This window comes from Neovison vison, chromosome 6 (assembly GCF_020171115.1).
Source record: "Neovison vison isolate M4711 chromosome 6, ASM_NN_V1, whole genome shotgun sequence".
NCBI lineage: Eukaryota > Metazoa > Chordata > Mammalia > Carnivora > Mustelidae > Neogale > Neogale vison.
The window spans coordinates 139,853,714-139,881,491 of NC_058096.1; the positions used below are offsets into that span (position 1 = coordinate 139,853,714).

A 27,778-nucleotide genomic window follows, 5' to 3' on the forward strand; every position below is an offset into this window, starting at 1 on the left:
GACCTGTGTCGGCTCCATGCCCTTGCCTGCTGCTCTCTCTCAATAAATAAAATCTTAAAAAAATATATTCCCACCGAATCCTCATCACTTTTTATGGGTACTACTACCCAAGTTGTATATGAGAAGTGGAGGCTCAGTAACATCCAGTCAGTCAATGACTCATCTGTTCATCTACACTTATTCATCATCGACTATGTCCCAAGCTTTCTGTTATGCTAAGGAAACAAAATTATGAATAAACAGTTAATCCTTATTCTAAAAGAGCTTACACAGTAATAAATATTACAAAATTGCGATATACTGTAGAAGAAAAAAATTTCTTGGGGAGAAAAACCCAGAAGAAGGTCCATGTGGCTGCAGCAAACAACCATGAGGAATAGTAACAGATGTAGTGGGGAGAAATAACTCAAAAGACTATAAAAGGCTTTGTAAGCCAAATTATAAAGTTGGTATTTTCTAAGTGACTTAAAAGTCACTAGAAACTTTTAAGCAAGACAATCATCATGATGTGCTTTACAAAGTTTATGGGGCTTCAGTGTAGTGAACAGAAGCCAAAGGACTAGTTAGGAGACTGTTGCAATAATCCCCAAATTAAGAAATTTGAACTAGGATGTTAGATATGTAAATGCAGAGACTGAGATATATTTTAGGAAAGCAATTTACAGGATATGCTATTAGATGGGCCATAGGGAAGAAGATGGTAATCACAAGCAACTCCCAGCTTTTTTACATAAGCAACTAGTGCTTACAAGAGCTTAAGAAATCTAGGCCTTCTTCAGTTTCCAAATAAACTAAAATGAGGTAATATGAGTTGCTGTATCATACCCAAGGACCCTTCAGGCTCTATGTCCTTTCTAAATCTTAAACCTGTATCTAAATAAAAAATCTGTATCCTGACATCTACTCTCATGATTTGAAGTGTTAAGAATCCTGAACTTGTCTAATTCTAAGATGACTATTAAAAAATTCCTACAGGATGGTGAGATTTGGTTCCATCCCACTCAAAATTCACTACACTGAAATAATCTAAAAACCTTTTGGCAAGAATACCTGATTTTTTACCAGCAACTGATTCAACAAATATTTCATATTAATATTTCCACTCTACTATTCACACACCAAGAGATTATGAAATGTCATATATCATCTCCACCTTCAAAGACCTTATGCAACCCAATGATTTCTTGGATATTACACCAAAAACAGAGGCAACAAAGGCAAACAGAAACACATGGGACTACATCAAACAAAAAAGCTTCTGCACAGGAAGGAGAGTATCAACAAAATGAAAAGACAACCAGTGGAATGGGAAAAAATGTCTGTAATCTCTCTATATATATCCAATAACAGATTAATACCCAAAATCTATAAGGAACTCATATGACTCAATAAAAACAAACAAACAAAAACCCAATCAACCAATGACACAAATACCCAAACAAATAAATAACCTTATTTTTAAAAATAGGCAAAGGACCTAAATAAATATTTTTCTAGAAAAGACATACAATTGGCCACAGGTATATGAAAAGGTGTTCTACTCACTAATCATTAGGAAAATGCAAAGCAAAATCACAATGAGTCTTCACCTCACACCTGATAGGACTAGGATCAAAAAGACAAGAGAAAACATGTTGGCAAAGAGTTGAGAAAAGAGAAGGCTTATACACTCCTGGTTGAATGTAAACTAGTAGAGCCACCATGGAAAAAAGTATGAAGGTTCCTTAAGAAGTTAAATATCTGGGTATATATCCAAAGAAAATGAAATCAGTATCTCAAAGAGCTGTCTATACCCCCAAGTTCATTGTGACATTAACTAAGACAAGAAACAGAAACAACCTGTTTGTCAACAGATGAATGGATCAAAAAAAATATGCTATGTGTATATACAATATACAATATTTATGTTAATAAAATAAGCGTAAATAAACCAGACACAAAAAGACAAATACTGCATTATTCCACTTACATATGGAATCTAAAAAATTGAACTCAAAGAAACAGAGTAGAATGGGGATTGCCAAGGGCATGGGAGTAAGGGAAATGGGAAGACTCAGTCAGAGGGTACAAACTTTCAGTTTAAAGAACAGTAACTTTGGGGGATCTATACACACACAGGATGGCTATAGTTAAGAGTACTGAGCTATGTACTTTAAATCTGCTGAGAGTAGACATTGTGTTCTTACCGCCAAAAAAAAAAAAAAAGGTAACTATGAGAGGTGACAGATGTGTTAATTAACACACTTTTAGCTTGATAGCAGTAATCATTTCACAATGGCTATGTACTTCAAATCATCACATTGTACACCTTAAATAATACAATTTTTACTAGTCAATTATACCTCAGTAAAGCAGGGGGAAGAAGACCTTATGCAGCCTAAATGAGGCACACAAGAAAAACTATCCAATACAAGGTAAGAACAAAAAAGACAGTAAAAGGTAGTATATACGGAAGACCTAAATTAGAGGTACAAGACAAACCTGCTACTAATTAAATCAGAGGCAAGAGTACAGCATATAAATTTATTAATTTAAGTGGTATATAAAGATATCTTGTAACTGTCCATTCTCTTAAAAAATGATAGCTTTTATAAAGTTATACATAATCTTCCCTGTTGCTACTCTTTCCTCTGATTTATTCAAAGAGTGCTTTCTCAAACCAATGGTCAACTAGTTAGAACATCTAATATCAAAACTTTCTCTTGATGATCACATTTCTCAGAAAATGGCTGAAACCATTTTATTAGGTTTATTTAACATTAAAACTACTTATAATAACAGAGTAATAGTTTAGTTACCCAAAGTGTAGACAACTGCCATACATTAGAAATGAAAAACTAGCCACGTAAGTAATTTAACATTTTCTAGGTAAACACTTTAAAATGGTGAAACAAAAGGTAAAATTATAACAATATTTTATGTAATCAAATATATCACAAATATTATTTCAGCTTATAGCCAATACAGAATTAATGGATATTTTACATTCTTTTATTGTCTTCAAATTTTGTTTATATTTTATACTTAAGCATATCTCAATGTGAACATTAAATTTTCATTAGAAATAATAGATTTGTATTTAGATCTCAAGAAATTTACAACTGAGGATGTAAATATGTGTGCTTGAGTTGTTGCAAATATATGTTAAAGTTCCAATAACTAAATCAAGTATTTTTAGAATTTAGATAAAACTAAATCAAGAATTCAGTTCCTCAGTTACATTAGCTAGCCATATGTATCTGGCTAGTGACAACCATTACACAATGGTTTAGAACTATAAATAGTTCTATAAATACGATAGATACTATAAATACTATACTTTATACTATAAAGAACTATAAATACTAACTTTTTAAAAGTTTAACTGTTCATCTAAAACATGCTACCTACATTACTGTCTAAAGGAAAAGAACAAAGTTTAGATTTTTATGATGGTTCAGAGCAAGTAATATGAATATACAATGTTCCACAGTAAAATAGTCAAAACAGGAGCTATCAGCCTTACCTGACTTTTCCTATTTTTTTTTTTTTAAAGATTTATTTATTTGGTAGAGAGAGAGAGACAGAGAGAGAGCGGGAACATAAGCAGGGGGAGCAGGAAAGGGAGAAGCAGGCTTCCCGTTGAGCAGGGGGCCTGATGTGGGCCTCAATCCCGGAACCCTGGGATCATGACCTGAGCTGAAGGCAGACACTTAACAACTGAGCCACCCAGGCGCCCTAAATATTTCTATCATAACTTGAAAGGCTCACTGTCTTTCTTTTACCTTTTGTCTCTTCCCTGAAAACACACAAATATCTCATTTAACCACAATATTAACCTGGTTTGAGGGCAGTATTATTTTTGTATGAAGCAAAGCACATCAATTTTATAGGTGCCATTTTCTTCCGTAATCAAAGGCTTCTTCACATATATTAAGGTCCATATAGAATTCCTTAAGTTGACATTAACCAAAATTGACTTAGCTGTCAGCACATTACTTCATTTCTCTTGGCACCTTCATTTTACTGTTGAAGCAAGTTAAAGAGATTAAATGATTTTTATAGTTGTTTTCAGTTCTACCGTTTTATGACTTACTGTCCTGTTTCTGAGAAAAATACGTTGACTCATGGAAAGAAGGTACCAAAAGTAGTGGTAGCGATCATAGATTAGATTTCTTTAATAAATGCAATCCTGAGAAAAGAATAAACTAGGCAGTATTTAACCCAAAAAAGGTTACAGAAGAAAAGGCAATGATCAAGATAAACATGTTGAAGGCTAAAGAACTCTATTTTCAAAAGAACACTAACCAACAGAAAGAGAATGTCTGAATAGATAAAAAACAAAAACAAAAACAAAAACAAACAAAACAAAAACCAAGATCCAACTATATCCTGTCTCCAAGAGATGCACTTTAAGATTTTATTTATTTATTTGTGAGAGAGAGAGAGAAAGCACAGCAGGGAGAGCAGCAGGCAGAGGGAGATGTAGGCTCCCTGCTGAGCAAGGAGCTGGATGTGGAACTGGATCCCAGAACCCTGAGATCATGACCTGCGCTGAAGGCTCTTAACCAACTGAGCCACTGAGGTGTCCCAACAAGAGACTCACTTTAGACTTAAGGGCACATGCAGGCTCAAAATGAAGGGATGGAAAAGATGTGCTGGATGGAAAAGATACGTTATGCAAATGTTAACCAAAAAGGAGCAGGGCAGCTGAACGTGTATCAGACAAAATAGACCTTAAGTCAAAAACTGTCATGTGAGGCATCACACACACACACACACACACACACACACATATGAATATATACACACCCAACACCAGAGCATCTAAATATATGAAGCAAACACTGACAAACTGAAAGGAGAACTTGACAGCAATATAATAATAACAGTAGCAGATTTCAATATCCCACTTTTAGTAATGGATAGAACATTGAAACAGCTAATCAACAAGGAAACAGTGACTTGAACAATACAGACCAAATAGACCTAACAGAAACATACAGAACATCCCACCCAACAGTAGCAGAATATACACTGTCCTCAAGCACACCCAGGACATTCTCCAGGATAGATGACATCTTAGGTCACAAAACAAATTTCGACAAATTTAAGAGTGAAATCATACCAAATACCAACTAGTAATCCACAGCAAAAGGAATATTGGAAAAGTAATAAATATATGGAAATTAAACAACACACTCTTGAACAACCAACGGATCAAAGAAAGAATCAAAAGGGAAGTCGGAAGTATCTCAGTATCTTGAGACAAAACCGAAAAGACAATATACCAAAACTTACGGGATGTACCAAAAGCAGTACTAAGAGGGAAGTTTACTAGGATAAACAGCGACATTAAAAACGTAATATCTCAAATAACCTAACTTTACACCTCAAGGAGTTAGAAAAAGAACAAGCTAAGCCCGGTTAGCATAAGGAAGATAATAACACAGATTAAAGCAGAACTAAAGAAAAGAGAATAGAAAAAAAAATCAACAAAACTGAGTCAGCTGTTTGAAAATGTTAAACTGATAAAACTTTAGCTAGACTAAGAAAGAGAACTCAAATGAAATAAAAAATGAAAGAGGAGATATTATAACTGATGTCATGGGAAGGGGGAAGGATAAGAGATTACTGTGAACAGTTACAATGCAAAGCAACTGAGCAATCTAAAATAAACAGATAAATTCCTAGAAATATACAAACTACCAAAGTCTAAATCATGAATAGAAAAAGATTGAATCAGTAATCAAAAATCTCCAACAAAGAAAAGCCCAGGACCAAATGGCTTTACTGGTAAATTCTAGCAAACATTTAAAAAAATAATGCCAATCCTCAAACTCTTCCAAAAAAGACTGAAAAGGAAGGAACACGTCTGGACTAATTTTATGGACCAGCACTACCCTGATATCAAAACCAAACAAAAACAAAACAAAAAAATAAAATTTCAGGTGAACATAGAATTCCTGACAAACATAAACACAAAAATTGTCAACAAAGTGCCAGCAAATCAAATTCAACAGTACATTGAAAGTATCACACATGGGGTGCCTGGGTAGCTCAGTGGGTTAAGGATCTGCCTTTGCTCAGGTCGGCTCAGGTCAACATCCCAAGGTCCTGGGATTGAGTCCCACAGCAAGCTCCCTGCTCAGCAAGGAGTACCACAGCAGCTCCCTGCCCCTCCCTTGCTCAGGGCTCTTGCTCTCTGTCAAATAGTAAAATTTTAAAAAATAAATAGGTAAGTAAAAGATCATACATTATGGCAAAATGGGACTTACGCCTGACATGCACCATAGATCATTACACAAAAATCAATTAATGTAATAAAACATACAAACACACACACACAGAACATGATCATCTCAATAGATAGAAAAAAAAAATCTGAAAAAATTCAACACCTTTTCATGATAAAAACTTGTAACAAACTAGAAGTAGAAGGAAATTATACAGGCCATATATGAAAAGCCTACACATTCAGTGATGAAAAACTGAAAGCTTTTCCTCTATAGTTAGGAACATGGCCAAGATGTTCACTTTCACTACTTCCATTTAATGAAGTACTAGATTTCCTAGCTAGATGAGGCAAGAAAAAGAAATAAATGACACACAAATCAGAAAAAAGTAAAAAAAAAAAAAAAAAAAGTGAAGACATGATCTCATTATGTACAAAACCCTCAAGACTCCACAAAGAAATCTTAGAATTCATTCAGTAAAGTTGCAGGATATAAAATCAACCAAATCACTTGCATTTCTATACACTAAGAATAAACTATGTGAAAAGGAAATTAAAAAAATAACCTCATGGGGCGCCTGGGTGGCTCAGTGGGTTGAGCCGCTGCCTTCGGCTCAGGTCATGATCTCAGAGTCCTGGGATCGGGTCCCGCGTCAGGCTCTCTGCTCAGCAGGGAGCCTGCTTCCCTCTCTCTCTCTCTGCCTACTTGTGATTTCTCTCTGTCAAATAAATAAATAAAATCTTTAAAAAAAAAAAAACCTCATTTACAATAGCATCATAAAAAATAAAATACTTAGTAATAAACTTAACTAAGGAGGTAAAAGACTTGTGCATTAAAAAATTGCAAAACACTGGGGCACCTGAGTGGCTCAGTGGGTTAAAGCCTCTGCCTTCAGTTCAGGTCATGATCCCAGGATTCTGGGATGGAGCCCCGCATTGGGCTTTCTGCTCAGCAGGGAGCCTTCTTCCCTTACTGTCTCTGCCTGCCTCTCTGTCTATTCGTAATCTCTGTCTGTCAAATAAATAAATAAATTCTTTAAAAAAAAATAAGAAAACACTGATGAAAGAAATAAAAATGACATAAATAAATGGAAACATATTCTGTGTTCATGAATTAGAAGACTCAGTACCACCAAAAAGGGGTAACTGCATGATGGACATTAAGGAGGGTACACAATGTATTGAGCACTGGATATTATGTAAGACTGATGAATCACTGAACTCTGCCTCTGAAACTAGTAATACATTATATGTTAATTAACTGAATTTAAATTTTTAAAAAAATTTAGAAAATAAAACCTAATGCTGAAAAAATATTTTAAAAAGATTAAAAAGGGGGAATAACTGAAAAATAAAAGAGGAAATTTCACAGATGCAGAAAAAGGGAAATTCTAGTATGGAGGTGGAAAATTACCTTGAGTTATGAAGAGAAGATCTCTGTCTTCTGAAAAAGGAAGGAAGGGTTGATGTGGGTAAGGCAAGTGGAAGAGAAAGCATGAAGTTGAAAAGTGTGAGTGTGTAGCAGTTGAAAGTAATGGGTCATGGGGTCTAGACTGGATAACAAAAATACAGACGTGAAGGTAGTACAAGAAACAAACTGTGGGATATGGATATTGGAGTATGTGGTTAGAGCCAAGTGGAGAGGATTACTAGTGTGGAAGCTGTGACATTGTGAAATATGATACATAAAATGTCATCTACAAAGAAATGAAACATGTAGATGACTGATAGAACTCTGATCCAGATGTAGAAGATTGGAGTGAGATTTGCCAGACAACAGCAACAAACAACAAGAAAAGTTACCTAGCCAGAGGGCATGTGCCTCAAAAGAAGGAAGATTTTTTTATAGTTAGGTAGACAAGTAACATTTTAATAGCTATAGTGGATGACTAGAAGAATGCTGACTCTATTCCTCTCCTTCCTTAATACACATACGTGCGCGCGCAGAGACACACACACACACACACACAGAGGCATTCCAAAGATACATATGACCTCTGGAGAATCATGTACTTATGAAAACATAGAATTTCAGTCAAGATAGGAAATGGAATGGGCTTCCCGGAAAGAGTATATATATTCAAGAGTTACATGTGAGAACTTACGGTGTAAATCAACATTAAAATGACTTTTTAGATTTGAGTTTTAAAAAGAAATAATTATTTCCTTCAAAAGTATACAAGCAAAAAAAATTTAATAAGCCAAATATAACAATATAGATAGTTTTCTAGAATACACCCAATACGCCAAAACTAAGGGAAAAGGGGGAGGAAAACATTCTGTTGTCAAGCATGTAGTACTACATTTATGCAATATTTTAAAAATTTGAATTATTTTCTTCAAATTATTGACTACCTCAAGAAGTAGTTTAAAATTAAGCAAAAGTATTCATCATTTAGACAGAACTGAAGGCCAGACTGAAGTAACTATTTAAGCTGTATTATTTTTAAATATCCTACATGATCTGTCTCTTATTAGTATAATTTTTGTTGGGATTTATGTTAATTAGCAGAATCTCTGGCATATGACTTATGTCCTGCCAGACCCAGGATAAATACATTCTCTGAAATATAATTTTACATTATTATTTATGTAATTATCTCTAAGCAACTGCGTCAAAGACAACTTAGGTCCAGTGTTACAAATTAGAATGTAAAATTTTTAAACAGGCTGAACTTTTGTCTTTCTTTAAAAAAAAAACTGAGAAGAGGTTATTTACAAATCATTCTGGTTTCTACAACGTGGTAACACTGGGATAAATGTAGTATCAAGTTACTGCACTTTAAAACTGGGGGAAATTTTCAATTTAAAAATAAGTTGCTATGGTTACCCAATGTTTACCTTTATAAACAGTTAATTACATGAGACATCCAAGGGAATCCCACAAAGTGCAGTAAAATCAGTAACTGAAGTGTACACTAGTTATTTCACATACAAATTAGGACCACATACATCATCACTTCCCTTTCAAAGCAGCTATCATTTGGGAAATACTAAAGAAAATGATTCACATCTTTCTAAACTATAGAAGGTGGAGACAAAAATACTGAAACTGGTAACTATTTTAAAGTCCAAGTAATGACTCAGATAATTAGAACATTTTTCATATTCTTCAGCTCCCTTTATTAAAGAGTGCTATCTAAAATTTTAGAGAACAGCTTCTATTGTTAAAAAAAGGAAAGGGTGTTTCTAATGTGTATCAGGCATGGAATTTTTTTGCATAAATAAATTTTCATGCCCTTGATAAACTTATAAAAAATCCATGCTTATAACTTCATGTTACTTGAGAGTAAAACAAGGTCAATTCCTTTAGATGTAGTCAATATTGAACTTCTTAAATAGAAAGAAGGGGCCCCTGTCAAAACTGATAATTAGCTCATTCTTCACTAACTGGGTAATTAAATCTTTATCAGTTATTGCAGTACAGAAATGTTTTTGTCTGTCTTGTTCACAATCAGAACATTTAGTATATGAGAATACTCATGAAGCTTTGGACCTGAGTATGATTCTAATGTGATCTTAAAATTATGAAACTCATCATTATGGCTTAATGGGCCTCCCAAAAAGTGTCTCCTGTTCTGTACAGCAGACTTTCAAGTATGTTTGTTCTTTAACATTAGGGCTGTCCTAAACTAAAATAAAACAGCACATTACACTCAATTGACTTATACAATAAAGAGACTTATCATAAACAAGAAGTGAAATTAATGTAGCTCTAAGGTACCTGACTGACCCTAAGCTCCAGCTGAGTCTTCTCTGTCAGGCTCAAAATGGACCTTAGGGATAATTCCGGTCATAGTCACAGAGATCTGCCATACTTCAAGGCATCCAATCAGACACATATTGTTGCCCAGCAGAAAGGGAAGTTTCTTGCTGCATCTCCCTTTTTAGGTAGGAAAAGGACTTCTCTAGAAACTACCTAAACTGACTTTTCCTGACATATGACCAGTTTCGGCTCTTATGTTCCTTCTTAAATCACTACAAGGCAGAGTAGAATTACTTTGCTTAGCTTACACTAATAAGGACTTCCCCAAGTCAAGTAGGAGAGGACTGAGCCTCCAAATAAAACTGGGGACCCTCAAGGAAAGAAGTGGGTAATGACTGGTGAGTAGGCAACCAAAAGTACACTATGATTTACATGGAAAACTGAATCTTATTTCAATAGTTCACTTTTTCCACCTTTATTAATGCCGCACAACACACTAATGCCAGAATGATACTGAAGGCTCTAGAGATTTATTTTTAAAAGGGGAAAAAACCAGGGGCACCTGGGTGGCTCAGTGGGTTAAGACTCTGCCTTTGGCTCTGGTCATGATCCCAGGGTTCTGGGATCGAGCCCCACATCAGGCTCTCTGCTCTGCGGGGAGCCTGCTTCCTCCTCTCTCTCTGCCTGCCTCTCTGCCTACTTGTGAGCTCTGTCTGTCAAATAAATAAATAAAATCTTTAAAAGAAAAAAAAGGAGGGGGGAATCAGTTATCAGTACCTTATATTAAAAGAGACTGAAGGTAATCGCTTTGTAAGTGTCACTGACGAAACAGTATACTTTAGAATATGAAATAGTAAAATTACACTTTAGTTTTGACCAATTAAAATGGAATTTTTATTTCAAAAAATGCTTCCTATTCATCTCACTTTTCTCCTCTAGAAAAAGTACATTATTTCCTAGACATAGGTCAAACCACATCTAAAGTAATGAGACTAGAATATACTCAAAGCCAGAACGATAGTGGATCTAAAAACCATATAAGTGTCAATGAAGGGCCACCTGGGTCTCCGTTACTTAAGCATCTGCCTTTGGCTCAGATCATGATCCCAGGGTCCTGGGACCAAGTCCCGCATCAGGTTCCCTGCTCAGCGAGGAACCTGCTTCTCCCTCTGCCTGCCACTCCCCCTGCTTCTCTCTCTCTCTCTCTGACAAATAAATAAAATCTTAAGGAAAAAAAAGGTGTCAATGAAGTTGCACGTATTCTGTCTGAAAAGGAGTCAGAGAGACTATGACAGCTTTAAAATATTTGAAGTGATATCATTATAAAGAGATACCAAGTTGTACAGGTCTAGAGATAAGAACTAGATCAATGAATAACAACAAGTAGCAGCATAAAATCAAATTCAATATAAGATGGTAGTTTTATCTAGCAATATTATATTATGTGAAGATGGAACAAGATTGGCTACTCATACAGGGCTGGGATAAACATCCCAGGTAATGTGAATACCCACAATGATTCTATGTACTTTATGTGTACTCAGTTGTAACAATAGGACTGCAAGGTATTTCTACTCTGAATTTTACAGATAAAAATCCGAGCTGGAGAAGTTAAACACTGGAAATCACCTGGCTGACAAGTGGAGAAAAATCCTAACCCAGGACCATCTGTCTCCAAAGCCTAGCTCTTCCTACAAATCACGTAACTAAGAGAAGTTAAATTAGCTGTTAAAGCAAATGGGATTTCTGAGCTGGTGAGAACCAAATAGCAAGCGATTTGAAGTCCCTGATTTCTAAGATGCCAGAAATGAAAAGTATTATTCCCTTCTATTTCCTAGTATTCAGTATTTCCTAGTTTGAGAATGCTCTCACATCTATTCTCACACTGCTTTCTCACAGCTGTGCTTTGAGGTAAGCAAGTTGGGGAGGCACTATTTCTTGGCATTTTACCTCAGAGAGAAAGAGAACAAGGATGAATTCTTCTAACTTCCATCTGGTTTACCTTTAAACATGTATGTATCTTCAGGTTTCCTCTCTGAGCCTTCATTCACTCAGCAGTCACTTATTAAACACTTCTTACATGCCAGGTACCATACCTCAGTGACTCTGCAGTCACTGGGAAGGGGCTTATAGTCACAGAAGAAACAGTAAGTTTATTCAAAATCATTTCCATCTTTTTATAAACTTTATCAATCCTATTTCCATTATCACTTTGATTTATCCCTTATTGCTGTCTTTATCCCTTCGTCTTCACCTACACCAAACTTCTCTGCTTCCTTAACGAGCTACCTTTCCATTTTCTACTTGTTTCAAAATTACTTCCATCTTTTTATAAACTTTATCAATCCTAATTCCATTATCACTTTGATTTATCCCTTATTGCTGTCTTTATCCCTTCATCTTCACCTACACCAAACTTCTCTGCTTCCTTAACAAGCTACCCTTCCATTTTCTACTTGTTTCACCCTGACTTCCATACTCACCATTCAACTGAAACTGGTCTAAGGTCACCAATGGTAATTATTGCAAAATCTTCATTTTTCTCAAATTACTCTACAATACTGGATACCAATGATCTTTATTAAAACTCTCTTCCATAAAATTTTCATCTGTATTTCTAAACCTTCTCTTTTGGTCCCTTCTACATGGCTTTTCTTCCACCGTTCATACTTACATATGGGCTTTTCTTTCAGGCCACTTTTCTGTCTACAAGCTCTTCCTGGACAATCTCATCTATAGCTATAGTGTCAGCCATCACATGTGATAACTTACAAGTCTTTATTTCCAGTCTTAACCTTCAGATACAACTTTCAAATGCACAATGAGCCATTTAACCTGCATATTCCAGATTATCTTTGACTCAGTATGTCAAAAATCAACTTACCATCTCTAGTCCACTGCCTCAGAGTATTCTTTTTCTAAACCTCCCACGTTGATTAATAGTAAGAGCATCACCATATATACAAAAGCCCAGAACAAAAAGAATTATCTAGAAGCCTACCCTTACTTCATCTCCCACTTCTCATTAGTCACCTACTTGCAGGCATTTTACCTAAAACCTCCTGAACTTCCTTTCTTCATAGCTATCTACTTCAGACCCACTTCAGTCCCTACCCAAGTTAACAAAACCACCTCTTATCTCTCAATTCTTGGTCTCCTTTTTCACCAATTCTATCTATCCCTGTAGTAAACATATATTCTTTCACAAGAATCCCTTCCTTTCAGGAGTTCAGCTGGTCCCAAGATATATAGGAGACTCAGGACTGGCCAGAGTACCACTTCCTCCTAGTCATATGTTTAATTCAGGGATGAACAAATGATCAAGTCAGACAGGGTCTTCCTCAGGACTTTGCTTTCCTGCCAAGGCTATCAGGAAAAAGATACTTTCTTTTCTTTCAGGATTATAAGTAAGGACAATGTAAGCTAAACTGCCTATATGAGAGGTAAAAAAGGGACAAAATTTTAAAAGGGTGGGGGGTTGGTGGGAAATCTATTGTCACCAAATCCTAGATCTAGTTCTGCCTGACAACCCTGCTACTGCTGGCCAACACATTTCCTTTTGCATTTAAGTCATTTTGAGTTGGGATTTCTGACATTGTAACCAAGACTCTTCATTAATAATTCTCTTTATCACCAGTTACTTTCTAAATCATAGATAAAATTTTATTTAGTCAACTAAGTTTTATTAAAGTACACTCTATTAAAGACCACCACTACCTTGTCTTTAAGTTTCACATCTATAAATGTACTTGTCACAATTTAAATGTACCATGCTGTTTCCTGCAGCTGTGCCTCTAAATATGATGCTGCCCCTGCCTAGAACATTACCTTCCTACTTATCAACAAAATATATAATAGGGCTGCATAAAAATAAGGGTGGGAAATCAGACAGGGGCTAAATCATGAAGGGCCTTGAATGCCACATTAAAGTATAAACATTTTAACCTGCAGAAAAATGAGGAAACCACTAAAAAGCTTTAAGTCAAAGAGTGACATAATCAGATTTGCATCTTCAAAGCCTCATTGTGGATGCAATATAAAAGATGGCTTAAAAATGAGTTGATACTGCACAGCTTGCATGGAGCACTGGGTGTGGTGAAAAAATAATGAATACTGTTTTTCTGAAAATAAATAAATTGGAAAAAAAAAAAAAGAACAGAAAAAAAAAATAAAAAATAAAAAAAATAAAAAAAATGAGTTGATACTAAAGACAGAAAACAATAGCAGGCTACTCTACTGGATGCAACTGTCCATGCCAGAGACCACGAGAGATGATAAAATGAGTAAACTGGAACTTTTCTAGGGAAAAAAGGTTGCCAACTGCTGTCAGTAGCATTCATTGGTAAGTCTTCCAAGTTTTTAAGCTAGCATTTCTTACAAGAATGTAGACAGAACGGAAAGTGAGGCCTACAAAACTCTGCATATCATGATTTTACTCAAGCATCATTTATAACAAAACATTAAAAAAACTAAATGTTGAACAATAAAATGATTTAAAATATAGCATATATTACAATAAAATTGAATGATACTTAAAGTTTATTTATTTATTTCAGAGAGAGCGAGAGAGAGACAAAGAGAGGGCACAAGTGGGAGAGGGTGGAGCAGAGGGAGAAAGACAAGCAGACTCGCTGCCCAGCAAGGAGGCAGGTGCAGGGCTCAATCCCAGGACCTTGGGACTATGACCCAAGCCAAAGGCAGCCACTTAAAACACTAAGCTGCCAAGGGGCCCCAAATGAATATTTAGAAACAAAATTTTTACAGAACTTCCAAAAAGTGGGACAAATAATACTTACAAAAGTATTAAATGGAAACCTACAATATATAAAATAGGATTCTAATTATGTTAAATAATGATCAGAAGGATCTTTTTTCTTTTTTTTTTAAAGCAACGACAGATTAGTTAACTCAGTGGCAGGATTATGAGTATTGTGTTCTTTCCTTGCAATGTGTACATATATATTTTTTCTGAGTAACACTACCACTTAGTCATGATGCTTACTTGCTGAATTCAAGCACTACTTTAGAGGTAAGAAAATTAAGTTCTATGAGGGTTAAATGACAGAAGTTCACATCCCAATAAATAATAAAATTTATTTTTTTGAAGATTTTATTTATTTGTCAAGAGAGAAAGAAAGTGAACACAAGCAGGGAGGCAGGGCAGAGGGAGAAGCAGATCCCCCACTGAGCAGGGAGCCCAACAAGGAGCCCCATCACAGGACCTGAGACTACAACCTGAGCCAAAGGCAGATGGCCCAGTAATAAAATTTAGGACCAAAATCTGCATACTGCCTAGGTGAAGCTTCACTGTTAAGAAGCAAGCCTATCAAGCCAAAGCCATTTAGCAGTTCCATACCCACAGCTCCAAAGACTAGAACAGCCGGGCACTGAATCCAGAGCAAAGAAACGGAGACTTGAAACTTGTTCTGGTATACATGCCTTCCAATTCACTCCTCAAAAGCTATCTATCATATAGCTACTGAAGAGCAGAATACAAGAAGGGGTAATTTCAGATACCTGTTTTTATAACTTTGTTTTCATATAAATAATCCTTTAAATAACAGAAAAGGAAACAACAGACTGAATTGGACAAAAAAGATCTCAGAGTAAGGTTTAGAGACACTCATGTTCTAGAATTGGTGCTTATTTTGCTTTTTAAATATCTTAAAATATAAGTGAATGCTTTATTACTTAAGATTATTATTTCCTTGAATTGTGATCTCCCTATGGCCTTGTTACAATCCCAATAAACTCAATTTTTGTTTGTTACAATCCTAAATAAACCCAAATTGCCCAAGCAGGGTAACCATCAGAAAGTCCCTGGTCAACTAACAAAAGAGAGTTTGAATACAGTATTCGTGAAATAAAAGGCTTTGATAGATGGCTACTATGTAGAAGAAAGATGATCATCAAAAACAATTTTAAAAGCCTGAGCTATCTGTATGTGTGTGTGTGTGTGTGTGTGTGTGTGTGTGTGTGTGTGTATTACAAATCAAGAAATGGGTTTACTGGGTCGCCTGGGTGGCTCAGTGGGTTAAGCCGCTGCCTTCGGCTCAGGTCATGATCGCAGGGTCCTGGGATCGAGCCCCGCATTGGGCTCTCTGCTCAGCCGGGAGCCTGCTTCCTTCTCTCTCTCTCTGCCTGCCTCTCTGCCTGCTTGTGATCTCTCTGTCAAATAAATAAATAAAATCTTAAAAAAAAAAAAGAAAAGAAATGGGTTTATTTAGATGCCATTTAAATTATAGAACTGCATAAAAAAATCAAAACATCTAAAATGTTTCTAAGGTAGTGAAGACTATTAGAAAACACGGTCAGGTATAGCTCTTAACTTTCTTTCATATGAAAGAATTTCTTTTTTGAAAATAATTACAGTATATATTATGTCACAAATAATGGTTATGTTTAACTATATGTTTAACCTACTGTATCACTATCAAATTTTAATTTCATTGTTCTTTATTACAAATTTTAAAATGTTCCTTATGTAAGTAAATTTAGACAGTCTGCAGAAACCAATGCAAAGGCACCATCCAGTGGTAAAAGATAAAAATTACAATTTATACAACGATCACATAGCAAAACTAGTTAAATTTTGACCTTGCGTTACCAGGAAAGGAAAAATATATGATACTGATGGTGTCTGCTATTTGTTACCATTTTTCCAATCAAATCTTATCCTTACTATATTAAGTCTGACATTCTTTTCTTTTTCTATTTGGCATACCCATTATTCAAATCTGATTGAATTAGAGTATTTCAAGACTCATCCAAAGCTTTTATTGAATCAATGGTTAAAAAAAGACTGACTGATTTAAAAAAAATTTTTAAAGATCTTATTGATTTTTTTGGAGATTTTATTTATTTGACAGACAGAGATCAGAAGTAGGCAGAGAGGCAGGCAGAGAGAGAGAGGGAAACAGGATCCCCACTGAGCAGAGAGCCCAATGTGGGGCTCGATCCCAGGACCCTGGGATCATGACCCAAGCCAAAGGCAGAGGCTTAACCCACTGAGCTAGCCACCCAGGCACCTGCTTTTTATTTGAAAGAGAGAGCACATGCATGAGCAGGAGTGCATGAAGGTTGGAGGGGAGAGAGGGGAAAGCAGACTCCCAGGATCTTGAAGTCAGACCACCCATTTAGAAAATGACTTCTAAGGAACAAAAATAAGGTTGTATGAGGGGATGAATTTCCAGTGGGATTCTAGTCAGCAAAAGCCATCCTGCGTGAGTTGTTGTTTTTTTAGTGGTAATTTAGTAGACAATTTTGAAAGGTCAGGTGAAGAGTCACAACTGGTTAATTCACACAGAATTCAAAATGTCTCAAGTATGAATCTTAAATGCCAACCAAAATTATTCCAATCAACAACACAATCTAATAAATGTTTTCCCAATAATCTCTTCCCCTTGTACCAGAATACAGATAGACAGAATCTTTCAGCTTTCAGCATAATAGAGCTCTAATCATCTTCTCTTCTTTAAAAAAAAAAAAAAAGTTTGACTAACAAATTACAATGAAACCCAGGTAAGGGTGATTTTTTGTTGTGGTGAAACAACTTTGCATCAAGCCTACTTAATCTCAAATGGTATTTAGGATTAAAAATATTTAACATTTAGGATTTAAAAATATTTAGGATTTTTAGGATTAAAAATAGTTAACAAAACGTATAGCAAGTTGAAACCTGATAATGGTAAAGAAGCCAATTACTGAGCCACATGTTTTTCCTTTCTACACAACCTTTCAATGTTTGAATTTCAAATAAGAGCCTAGAAAAGAATGCCAATGGTATCAAACCTAGCTTATGTTGTCTTCACAAGTGCCTTCAGTCTAATATCTCCAAATTGTATGAGATTTTTATAACACTTTCACTAAAAACACAGGAATCACCACCACATAACTGAGGTTAACCAGTGATACTGAATGACTGACAGTGTTTACAAAGTGCTCCACATGGGCGCCTGGGTGGCTCAGTGGGTTAAGCCGCTGCCTTCGGCTCAGGTCATGATCTCAGGGTCCTGGGATCGAGTTCCGCATCGGGCTCTCTGCTCAGCAGGGGGCCTGCTTCCCTTCCCCTCTATCTGCCTGCTTCTCTGCCTACTTGTGATCTCTGTCTGTCAAATAAATAAATAAAATCTTAAAAAAAAAAAAAAGTGCTCCACAAACATATTACACATAAGTATGAACAAAGTGATGTATGAACAAGAGAAGAATGAAAACATCCAGTAATACCAGTTTAAAAAAGAAAAAAAGAGAAAACACTAATTGCGGTACCATTAATATTCAACTGTTTCATTCTTCTCTTCTCCAAACTATACACAGAGATCAAAGAGCTCTTAAATTGGGTTTTTCAGCTCCTCAACTAAATACCTATTTGAATTCAATTGTTATAATTAAATTTTCCAGGAATACATGCACCACCACACTTAAACAAAATGTCTACAACAAAAGATTTTGACTGACAGGAAGGATTTACATACAGTTATATAGAATGTAGAAAAGCTATGCTTAATTTATGAGGAGGCATAAATACCAACAAACCAATGAATCACAAGAGCTGCCTATATTATTGCAGAGAGACTACTAGAAAATAACCTACCATAATAGGAATCCCCATACTATTTTCCTCTGGTAGAGGCAGTAGTTGTATTGCTTCAATTTCAATCTCAGGCCTGTAGCAGAAAACAGATATCAAAAGCAAGAATATGCTGACCCTAGAAACGAAGGGCTAGGTTATAAACATAATGAGCACCTTAACGAAGCACTGAATTATTAGGTAATATTCAAAATCTTACTAATTCAGATGTTTTAAGAAAGAAAACTGTTAATCTGTATAACAAGACAGAGTTTTTGCAAAGCTTCTCTTTAAATATGAACCAATCAGAAGAGACTCAAAAAGTGAAGTCCGAATCGAACTGCCTGCAGTAAGACACTTTCATTATTTAACAAAATCCCCCCAAAATTGTTTGAATATATTCACTATAATATAATTGAATGATGTGTCTATAAAGCATAATATTCGATCTACATAATTTCTGAATATTTAAAAACATGTTCATTTTAGAAATGCATAAATTTAAGAAACCATAGTATCTCCCAAAGATAAAGACTGATAGTTATTTTCAGTAAATGCACTTTAAAAAAAAAACTAAGAAAATACACTGTTCAGTAACTTACTTCTCCCCATCTCCCTCATTTACTAATATGGGCCTTTATCCATCTCCTTATATATTCCTCTACTACATGCTCAGTTACTATGTAACATTAAGTTAAAGTAAGACCTTATTGTATTTAACCAATTTTCCTAAGACTGAAAATTTGGGTTGCTTCTATTTTTTTTTTTTACACTCTTATATAATACTTTTTCCAGGATAATATTCCAATAATTTCAGGAAAATGCTTATCTGCAAATAAATAAAATTAGGCCTAAAATATTTGGAGTCATCATTCTCAAGCACAATAACCTAGACAGAATAAATGTAAGAATTAAATTCCTTGTATAAAAGTATACTGTCAAATGTATTTCTTATTAGGTATGAGTTATCAAGTTTTTATCATCTTTGTCATAGTGATTTCCGCTGTTCTAATATACCTTTCTGTATGTTAAAGAAGACTGAAACCAGTCTATATACTCTGGTAGAAGATCAACTACAGTTCTAAATGGATTAAAATTTGTTTTTTCTTCTCTTGTCCCAACTCTTTATGAACAAATTAACTCTGTCAGAATAATACTAAAGGGGCATTACCTTTAGTATGTCTTCTACAGTATTAATATAACAGACATAGTAATACTATTAATTTGTCATTTGGTGGCAGTAAATACAAAAGAAAGTAAATTTTCTGGGTACTTCTATCTACTGATTATTACTAACACAAAGGTAGTCTTCTCTGAGTCATGTATTTTAAACAAGAGTTAAAATGAAACAAAATGGTGCTTTAAAGATTTTAATGTTACATTCTAATCTTGTTAATAGTCAAGCCCAAAACAATATCATAAGCAAATTCTTGAACAACTGATTAAAAAGTCTTGTTACTATATATTTACAGTACAATTTAATTGCCTCAAAAACTGTAACTATCTTGATGCTTATCAAACATGCGATTACAGTAACTTTTATCTGTACTAAAGTCAACATGTTTCATGTATAAATTATATTTTCTTACTGTTTCAAGTGCTTGCTTCAGCAGCACATATACTTACTGTAATCAAGTCCAGCTAGTTTAGCCTCCCCCCACCACAAATACTTATTCAATGATCATTTGTTAATAACTATGTAATGTGCTAAGTGCAAGGAATATAAGTGAATAAAAGAAACAGTTTCTGACTTCATGAAGCTTACACAAAGTCTCTCATATATATTCCTTTTTCCAGACTTGCAATAGAGTAGTGAAAGACCACTGAGAGCCTAAGTATTACACAAATATATATAGTACAAAATATTATAGTTTCCCCATATATGATTTACAATTTTAAAAATTACACAAAAAATTGGAGTAGGGAAATGCAACAGTTTTATTTGTATTATGACTTCCTTAATGTCTTTCTCCTTTTAAAATATCAAGTTACTTCAAAAGGAAATTTACAAGATACTCAGTGACTAAAAAAAAGTCACATCAAACTGAACAATGTACAGAGTATATTTTCACATAAAGTTATCACATATAAAAGTATGTCAAGCTTCTCAGTAAGTTATAGAAATCACTGCCAAAGTGTTTTATAGTCCAAGATACTGAGAAGTATGAAGCTAAGATCACAGGATATTCCAACTGGGATTAAATTTATACATATACCGACAGACCCACCACAGAATTAAACATATCTGAATGTTGTAAAGACCCTGTCTTCCACAGAGAGAGTATCTCCTTCAAGGGTAGTGGCTGTATTCCATTTATATCAGTATTTCCAGGCTTAATGGCTTTGCTTATGAGCACACAACAGTGATGCACAATTTCTCATGCACAAACATTTCTCACACTGATAATTAGACCTTGTAAGAAGAAAAAATGAATACTGGCAATTTCATATGGTCAAACCTAATATCAATTATTCCAAACATTAGCACCATTTCTTAATTCCCCCCAAAATGCTCATCTTCTATTAAAAGAGAAAGACAAGTAAAAAGCAAACAGCAAAGCAATGCAGTAAGTGCTCTGACTGAAGTTCATGTATGGGGGGCACCGAAGCCATATGGAAAAAAAAAATCATAGGATTCCTTTGCTAAGTGATCACGGTACTAAACTGTTTGTGTTAAAAGAACTATAAAAGTACTCAGAAACTACTGACTGATTTCTCCCTAAGGGGAGAGAAAGCACGGATGCTGGGGCGCCTGGGTGGCTCAGTGGGTTAAGGCCTCTGCCTTCGGCTCAGGTCTTGATCCCAGGATCCTGGAATGGAGCCCCACATCCGGCTCTCTGCTCAGCAGGGAGCCTGCTTCCCTTCCTCTCTCTGCCTGCTTCTCTGCCTACTTGTGATCTCTGTCAAATAAATAAATAAAATCTTAAAAAAAAAAAGAAAAAGAAAGCACGGATGCCTGCCCTCACCAATTCTATTCTATTCTATATTGAAAGTCCTTGCCACTGCAATAGGGCTACAAGAAGAAATAAAAGGCATATAATTTAGAAAGAAAGAAACTACCTATATTAGCACACACCATGTTTATCTATGTGGAAAATGCCACAGAATCTCTGAAAACGTTTTCCTATCTATTAGTTTAGCAAAGTCGTGGAATACAATTGTATTTGCACATACTACCAATGAACTGGAAATAAAGAATTTAAAAGCACAACATTTGTAGCAGCATCCCAGAAACTGACATACTGACATAATTTGACAAAATAGACGCAGAATCTGTAAGCTAAACTGCTGAAGGAAATCAAAGACCTAAATAAATGAAGAGATACCACATTCACGGATTAAAAGATTCAATATTGTTAAGATGTCACTTTTTCCATATTTTATCTGCAAATTCAATACAATCTCAAAGTATCTTTGTTATCGGTAGAATGAATAAAATGATTCAAAAATTCAAATGGAAAGGCAAAATTTATACAGAAGACCAAAGCAGTATTTAAAAAGAAGAATAAATTTGGAGAATTCACACTCCTCCTAGAAAGCTACAGTAACCAAGACAGTACAATATTGCAAGAGAGACATACAGATCTACCGAAATGGAACAGGAGAGTCCAGAAATAGATGCACACATACATGGTCAAGTAATTTTTGACAGAGACACAAAAGCAAGTCAAAGGAGAAAAAGTAATCTTCCCCAAAAATGGTCTGGAACAACTGAAGAATCAATTGGCAAGGAAAACAACAACAATAACAACAAACTTACACCTCTAGCTAATATCAAACACAATTAATGACTGAAAATGGATCACAGATCTAAACATACAATCTGAAACTATAAGACTTCTAAAAAAAACACAGGATGAAATCTTTGTGGCCTGGAACAAGCAAAGATGCCTTAGAGACAAGATCAAAAGTACAATCCAGAGATAAAAATATTGATTTATTAAAATTCATAAAAGTAAAGAATTTCTGCTCTTTGAAAAAGATCATTAAAAGAATGAAAATACAAGTCACAACGAGAAAATCCTTACAAATCAGATATATAACAAAGGATTTATATACAAAATAAAGAACTCCTATAATCCAGTAATAGAAAAGCCCAATTTTTAAAATGGGCAAAAGATGTAAACAGTTTGACACTTCACAAAAGACAATAAACAGACATTAATCACTAAGAAAAAGGAAATTAAAGAAAAATGGAATACTATTACACACCTAGTACAACGACTTAAAAAAAAAACCACGGACAATATTGAATACTGGAAAGGATACAGAGCAATTACAATTCTCATACACTACTGGTGGGAATGTAAAATGGTACAGCCATTACGGAAAATGTTTGGGCAGTTGCTTATAGTCATATATATATAATTAACATATAACTTAACAATTCTATTCCTAGGTATGAATCCAATAAAAAATTTATGCTCGAAAAAAATCTTGTATATGAACATTTATATTGGCTTTATTCATAACCTCCAAAACTTGGAAATAAACCAAACACTCCTCAGGTAGAGAATGGATAAATAAGCTGTGGTAAATTCATATACTACAAAATGATTCAGTAACAGAAAAGGAATGAATCAATGACTTGAACACACCAACAACATGGGTAAATCTTAAATGTATTATGCTAAATGAAAGGCTGCATACTGAATGATTCAGTTTCTTATACTCTGCAAAAGGCAAAACCTTAAAGACAGAGAAGAGATAAGTAGTTGCCAGGACCTGGGGACTCCAAGAGGGGATGAATACAAAAGGGCACAAATGAATTTTTAGGGATAATGGAAGTCATTAAATGCATTTGTAAGGTATCACAAAACTGTATACCAAAAAGGATAAATTTTACTACAGCTAAATTACACCTTTTTTTAAATTAAGATTTTATGTACTTGAGAGAGAGCACGTGTGAGCTTTAAGATTTTAATTTACTTGACAGAGTGTTTGTGCGTACCCAAGGGCACAAGCAGGTGGGAGGATCAGAGGGCGAGGGACAAGCAGACTCTCTGTTGAGCACAGAGCTCTATCCTAGGACCCTGGGATCATGACCTAAGCTGAAGGCAGGTACTTAGCCAACTAAGCCACCCAGGTGCCCTGCTAAATTACACCTTAATAAACAAAGTATAAAAGTATTAGAAAAAGCCACACAATATTTTAATTAAAATAATCTAATAGGAAAGACACAAGCATTTAGAAAGTCATAAAAAAATTCATGTTCCTAACTATTGCAAGTTAAATTTCTACACTTTTCAGTGTAGAATGTACCCACAAAGTACAACAAATGTTGTACCAAAGTACAACAAATGTAGATGTAACCATAAAGTACAACAAATGACAAACATAAGTAAAAAAAAAAAAAAAATTCCACTAAAAAACAGGTTAAGAATAGAAATGAACAATTCACACAAAAGGAAGCACAAATGTGCAAACATATACAGATGCTTGACTTCATAAGATAAATTCGTATTAAAACTATAGGTATAAACCACTGTTCATCTCTCAAACTGGCAAAGATCAAGAAGTCTGAAACTATTTGAGTTCTAGACTGAAATAACTTTATTAATATAATCTCCTGTGGGAGAACAATTTGTCAATATCTAACCAAACTGTGAATGCATATTGAACTGATATATCCTGGATATGTATTTCCATATATATATATTTTTAAGATTTTATTTATTTATTTGACAGAGAAAGATCACAAGTAGGTAGAGAGGCAGGCAGAGAGAGAGAAAGGGAAGCAGGCTCCCCGCTGAACAGAGAGTCCGATGCAGCACTCGATCCCAAGACCCTGAGATCATGACCTGAGCCGAAGGCAGCGGCTTACCCCATTGAGCCACCCAGGTGCCCCAGTATCTCCACATTTTTAAGTGAAAAAAGCAGGTTACACTGGAATCTATATAGTGTAGACTGTATAGAAAGAAAAAGATATATGTTTGCTTTTATTTGCACAGAAAAATATGAAGGTACAAAAGAAAACATGCTGATTCATTTGGAGTGGGTTGCACAAGTTTGTTTTGTTTTTTTAAAGATTTTATTTGACACGGAGAGAGAGAGATCACAAGTAGGCAGGCAGGCAGAGAAAGAGGGAAGCAGGCTCCCCACCAAGCAAAGAGCTCAATATGGGGCTCGATCCCAGGACCCTGAGATCACAAGCTGAGCCGAAGGCAGAGGCTCAATCCACTGAGCCACCCAAGCGCCCCATCGCACAAGTTTTTATTCATAGGTCTCAAAGTGGAAGAAAGATTTCTCCAGGATAGCTCTCTTTGGTTTTGATTATTCAATCATGTAAAGGTAGGAAAACAAAGGGGGAGGAGAAAGAAATTTACCCTTTATAGTTGACACATCTGCACATGAACAAAGCAATATATGTAAAATGTTAAATAAAAAAAATTTGTCTTGTCTTTGTCCTGGATACCTGAGAGCTTCTACAAACCTAACAATTTCCTGAGTGATACACGTGTCTTTGTTACTCACAGTGAGCCCCTAGGACGGTATCTAGGGCTCTGAGATATACTAATGAGGTAACTCATGGTAGGCCCCTGGATTGTTCCAGATTGAGGCTGGCCATGCTGGAAAGAACAATCATGTGATAAGAGGGTTGAGGCTGTGAGCCATATCCTATTAACCTGACCAGCTGACCTCCAGGAAGAGGAACACGACTAAAGATGAATTTAACCATATAACCATCGATTCAACCTATCATACCTATAAATTGAATCCTTGATAAAAAGTCTTGACACTGAAGCTCAGCTGAGCATCAACATTCTAGGAGGGTAACAGATCCTGAGGACACAGAAAGTTTTGAGTTTGGTACCCTCTCAGACCTCATCTTATGTGTCTTTCCCTTTTACAGGTTCAGATCTCTGTAAGAAAATTATAAAATAAGTAGAGCACTTTCCTGAGTTCTGGATCATATGGTTCTTGTCTTTAATTTATGTAGTGTATCACAGTGATTGATTTGTAGATGCTGAACCACCCTTGCAGCCCTGGAATAAATCCCACTTGGTCATGATGAATAATCCTTTTAATTAACTGTAGGATCTTATTGCCTAATATTTTGGTGAGAATTTCTGCATCCATATTCATTAGGGATATTGGTCTGTAATTCTCCTTTTTGATGGGGTCTTTGGTTTTGGGATCAAGGTAATACTGGTCTCACAGAGTTTGTAAGTTTTCCTACCATTTCCATTTTTTTTAAATAGCTTCCCAAGAATAGGTATTATTTCTTCTCTAAATGTTTGGTAGAATTGCCCTGGGAAGCCATCTGGCCTTGGGATCTTGTTTGTTGGAAGATTTCTGATTACTGCTTCAATTTCCTTGATGGTTCTGGGTCTATTCAGGTTTTCTATTTCTTCCTGCCTCAGTTTTGGTAGTTTATACATCTCTAGGAATGCATCCATTTCTTCCAGATTGCCTTATTTGCTGGCATATAAATTGTTCATAGTATGTTCTTATAATTGTTTGTAGTGATCTCTCCTTTTTCATTTATGATTTTATTAGGGTCCTTTCTCTTTTAGGTAAGCCTGGCCAGCAGTTTATTGATCTTATTAATTCTTTTGAAGAACCAGCTCCTAGTTTCGCTGATCTGTTCTACTGTTCTTTTGGTTTTCTGTTTCATTGATTTCTGCTTGATATTTATGATTTCTCTTCTCCTGCTGGGTTTAGGCTTTCTTTGCTGTTCTTTCTCTGGCTGCTTTTAGGTGTAGGGTTAGTTTGTGTATTTGAGACCTTTCTTGTTTCTTGAGAAAGGCCTGTAGTGCTATCTATATACTTCCCTCTTAGGAGCGCCTTTGCTGCTTCCCAAAGATTTTGAACAGTTGTGTTTTCATTTTTATTTGCTTCCATTAATTTTTTTTTAGATTCTTCTTTAATTTCCTGGTTGACCCATACATTCTTTAGTAAGATGCTCTTAAACCTCTATGTATTTGAGTTCTTTCCAACTTCCCCCTTGTGATTGACTTCTAGTTTCAAAGCAGCGTGGTCTTAGAATATACAGGGAATGATCCCAATCTTTTGGTACCACTGAGACCTGATTTGTGACCCAGGATGTGATCTATTCTGGAGAATGTTCCATGTACACTCGAGAAGAATGTGCATTCTGTTGCTTTAGCATAGAATGTTCTGTGAAGTCCATTTGGTCTAGTGTGTCATTTAAAGCCCTTACTTCCTTGTTCATCTTCTGCTTAGATGATCTATCTGCTGCAGTGAGGGGGGTGCTAAAGTCCCCTACTGTTATTGTATTATTACAATGTGTTTCTTTGTTATTATTATTAATTGGCTTATATAACTGGCTGCTCCCATGTTAGGGGATAAATACTTAAAATTGTTAGATCTTCTTGTTGGATAAACCCTTTAATTATATAGAGTGTCCTTCCTCATCTCTTATTACAGTCTTCGGTTTAAAATCTAATTTGTATTATATAAGAATTGCACACCAGCTTTCTTTTGATGTCCACTGGCCTGATGAATGGTTTTCTACCCCCTCACTTTCAATCTGGAGGTGTCTTTGGACCTAAACGGAGCCTCTTGCAGATACCATATCAATGGGTCTTGCTTTTTTATCCAATCTGATACCCTGTGTCTTTTGATTGGGGCCTTTAACCTATTCAGAGTGACTACAGAAAGATATGAATTTAGTGTCATTGCATTGCCTGTAAAGTGACTGTTACTATATATTGTCTCTATTCCTTTCAGTATTTCTAGTAGCACTGGTTTGGTGATTACAAATTCTTCTAGTCTTTGTTTGTCCTGGAAGTTTTTATCACTCCTATTTTGAATGACACTGTAGCTGGATAAAGTATTCCTGACTGTGCTTTCTTCTCACTTAGACCTGAATATATCATGCCAATTCTTTCTGGCCTGCCAGGTCTCTGTAGTTAGGTTTCCTGCCAATCTAATGTTTCTAACCTTGTAGGTTATAGACCTCTTATCCTGAGCTGCTTTGAGGATTTTCTCTTTGTCTCTGAGATTTGCAAGTTTCACTATTACACATTGGGCTATTGGCCTACTTTTTTTTGGGGGGGAGGGGGTTCTCTGTGCCTCCTGGATGTTGATGCCTGTTTCTTTCCCCAGATTAGTAAAGTTCTCCACTATAATCTGCTCCAATATACCTTCTGCCCCCCTCTCTCTTTCCTCTTCTGAGATCCCAATTATTCTAATATTGTTCCGCTTTATGGTATCACTTATCTCTCGAATTCTCCCCTCATGACCCAGAAGTTGTTTATCTCTCTTTTTCTCAGCTTCTTTGCTCTCCATCATTTAGTGTTCTATATCACAAACTCTTTCTTTC

The 27,778-nt window shown here is 35.4% G+C and overlaps 1 protein-coding gene across 3 annotated transcripts in view; it reads right to left on the bottom strand.

Annotated features, from left to right (window-relative positions):
• ANKRD28 (ankyrin repeat domain 28) overlaps positions 1-27,778 on the bottom strand; it is a 205,301-nt gene that overhangs the window by 128,894 nt on the left and 48,629 nt on the right. For 2 of the 3 annotated variants that reach the window (XM_044252505.1, XM_044252502.1), the window contains exon 2: positions 18,514-18,586. The exons of the other annotated variant lie outside the window; for it this stretch is intronic. In XM_044252505.1, coding sequence (XP_044108440.1) covers positions 18,514-18,531 — 18 coding nt within the window. In that variant the 5' untranslated portion in view covers positions 18,532-18,586. The remainder of the gene's footprint in view (positions 1-18,513; positions 18,587-27,778) is intronic. 3 annotated transcript variants of the gene reach the window in all.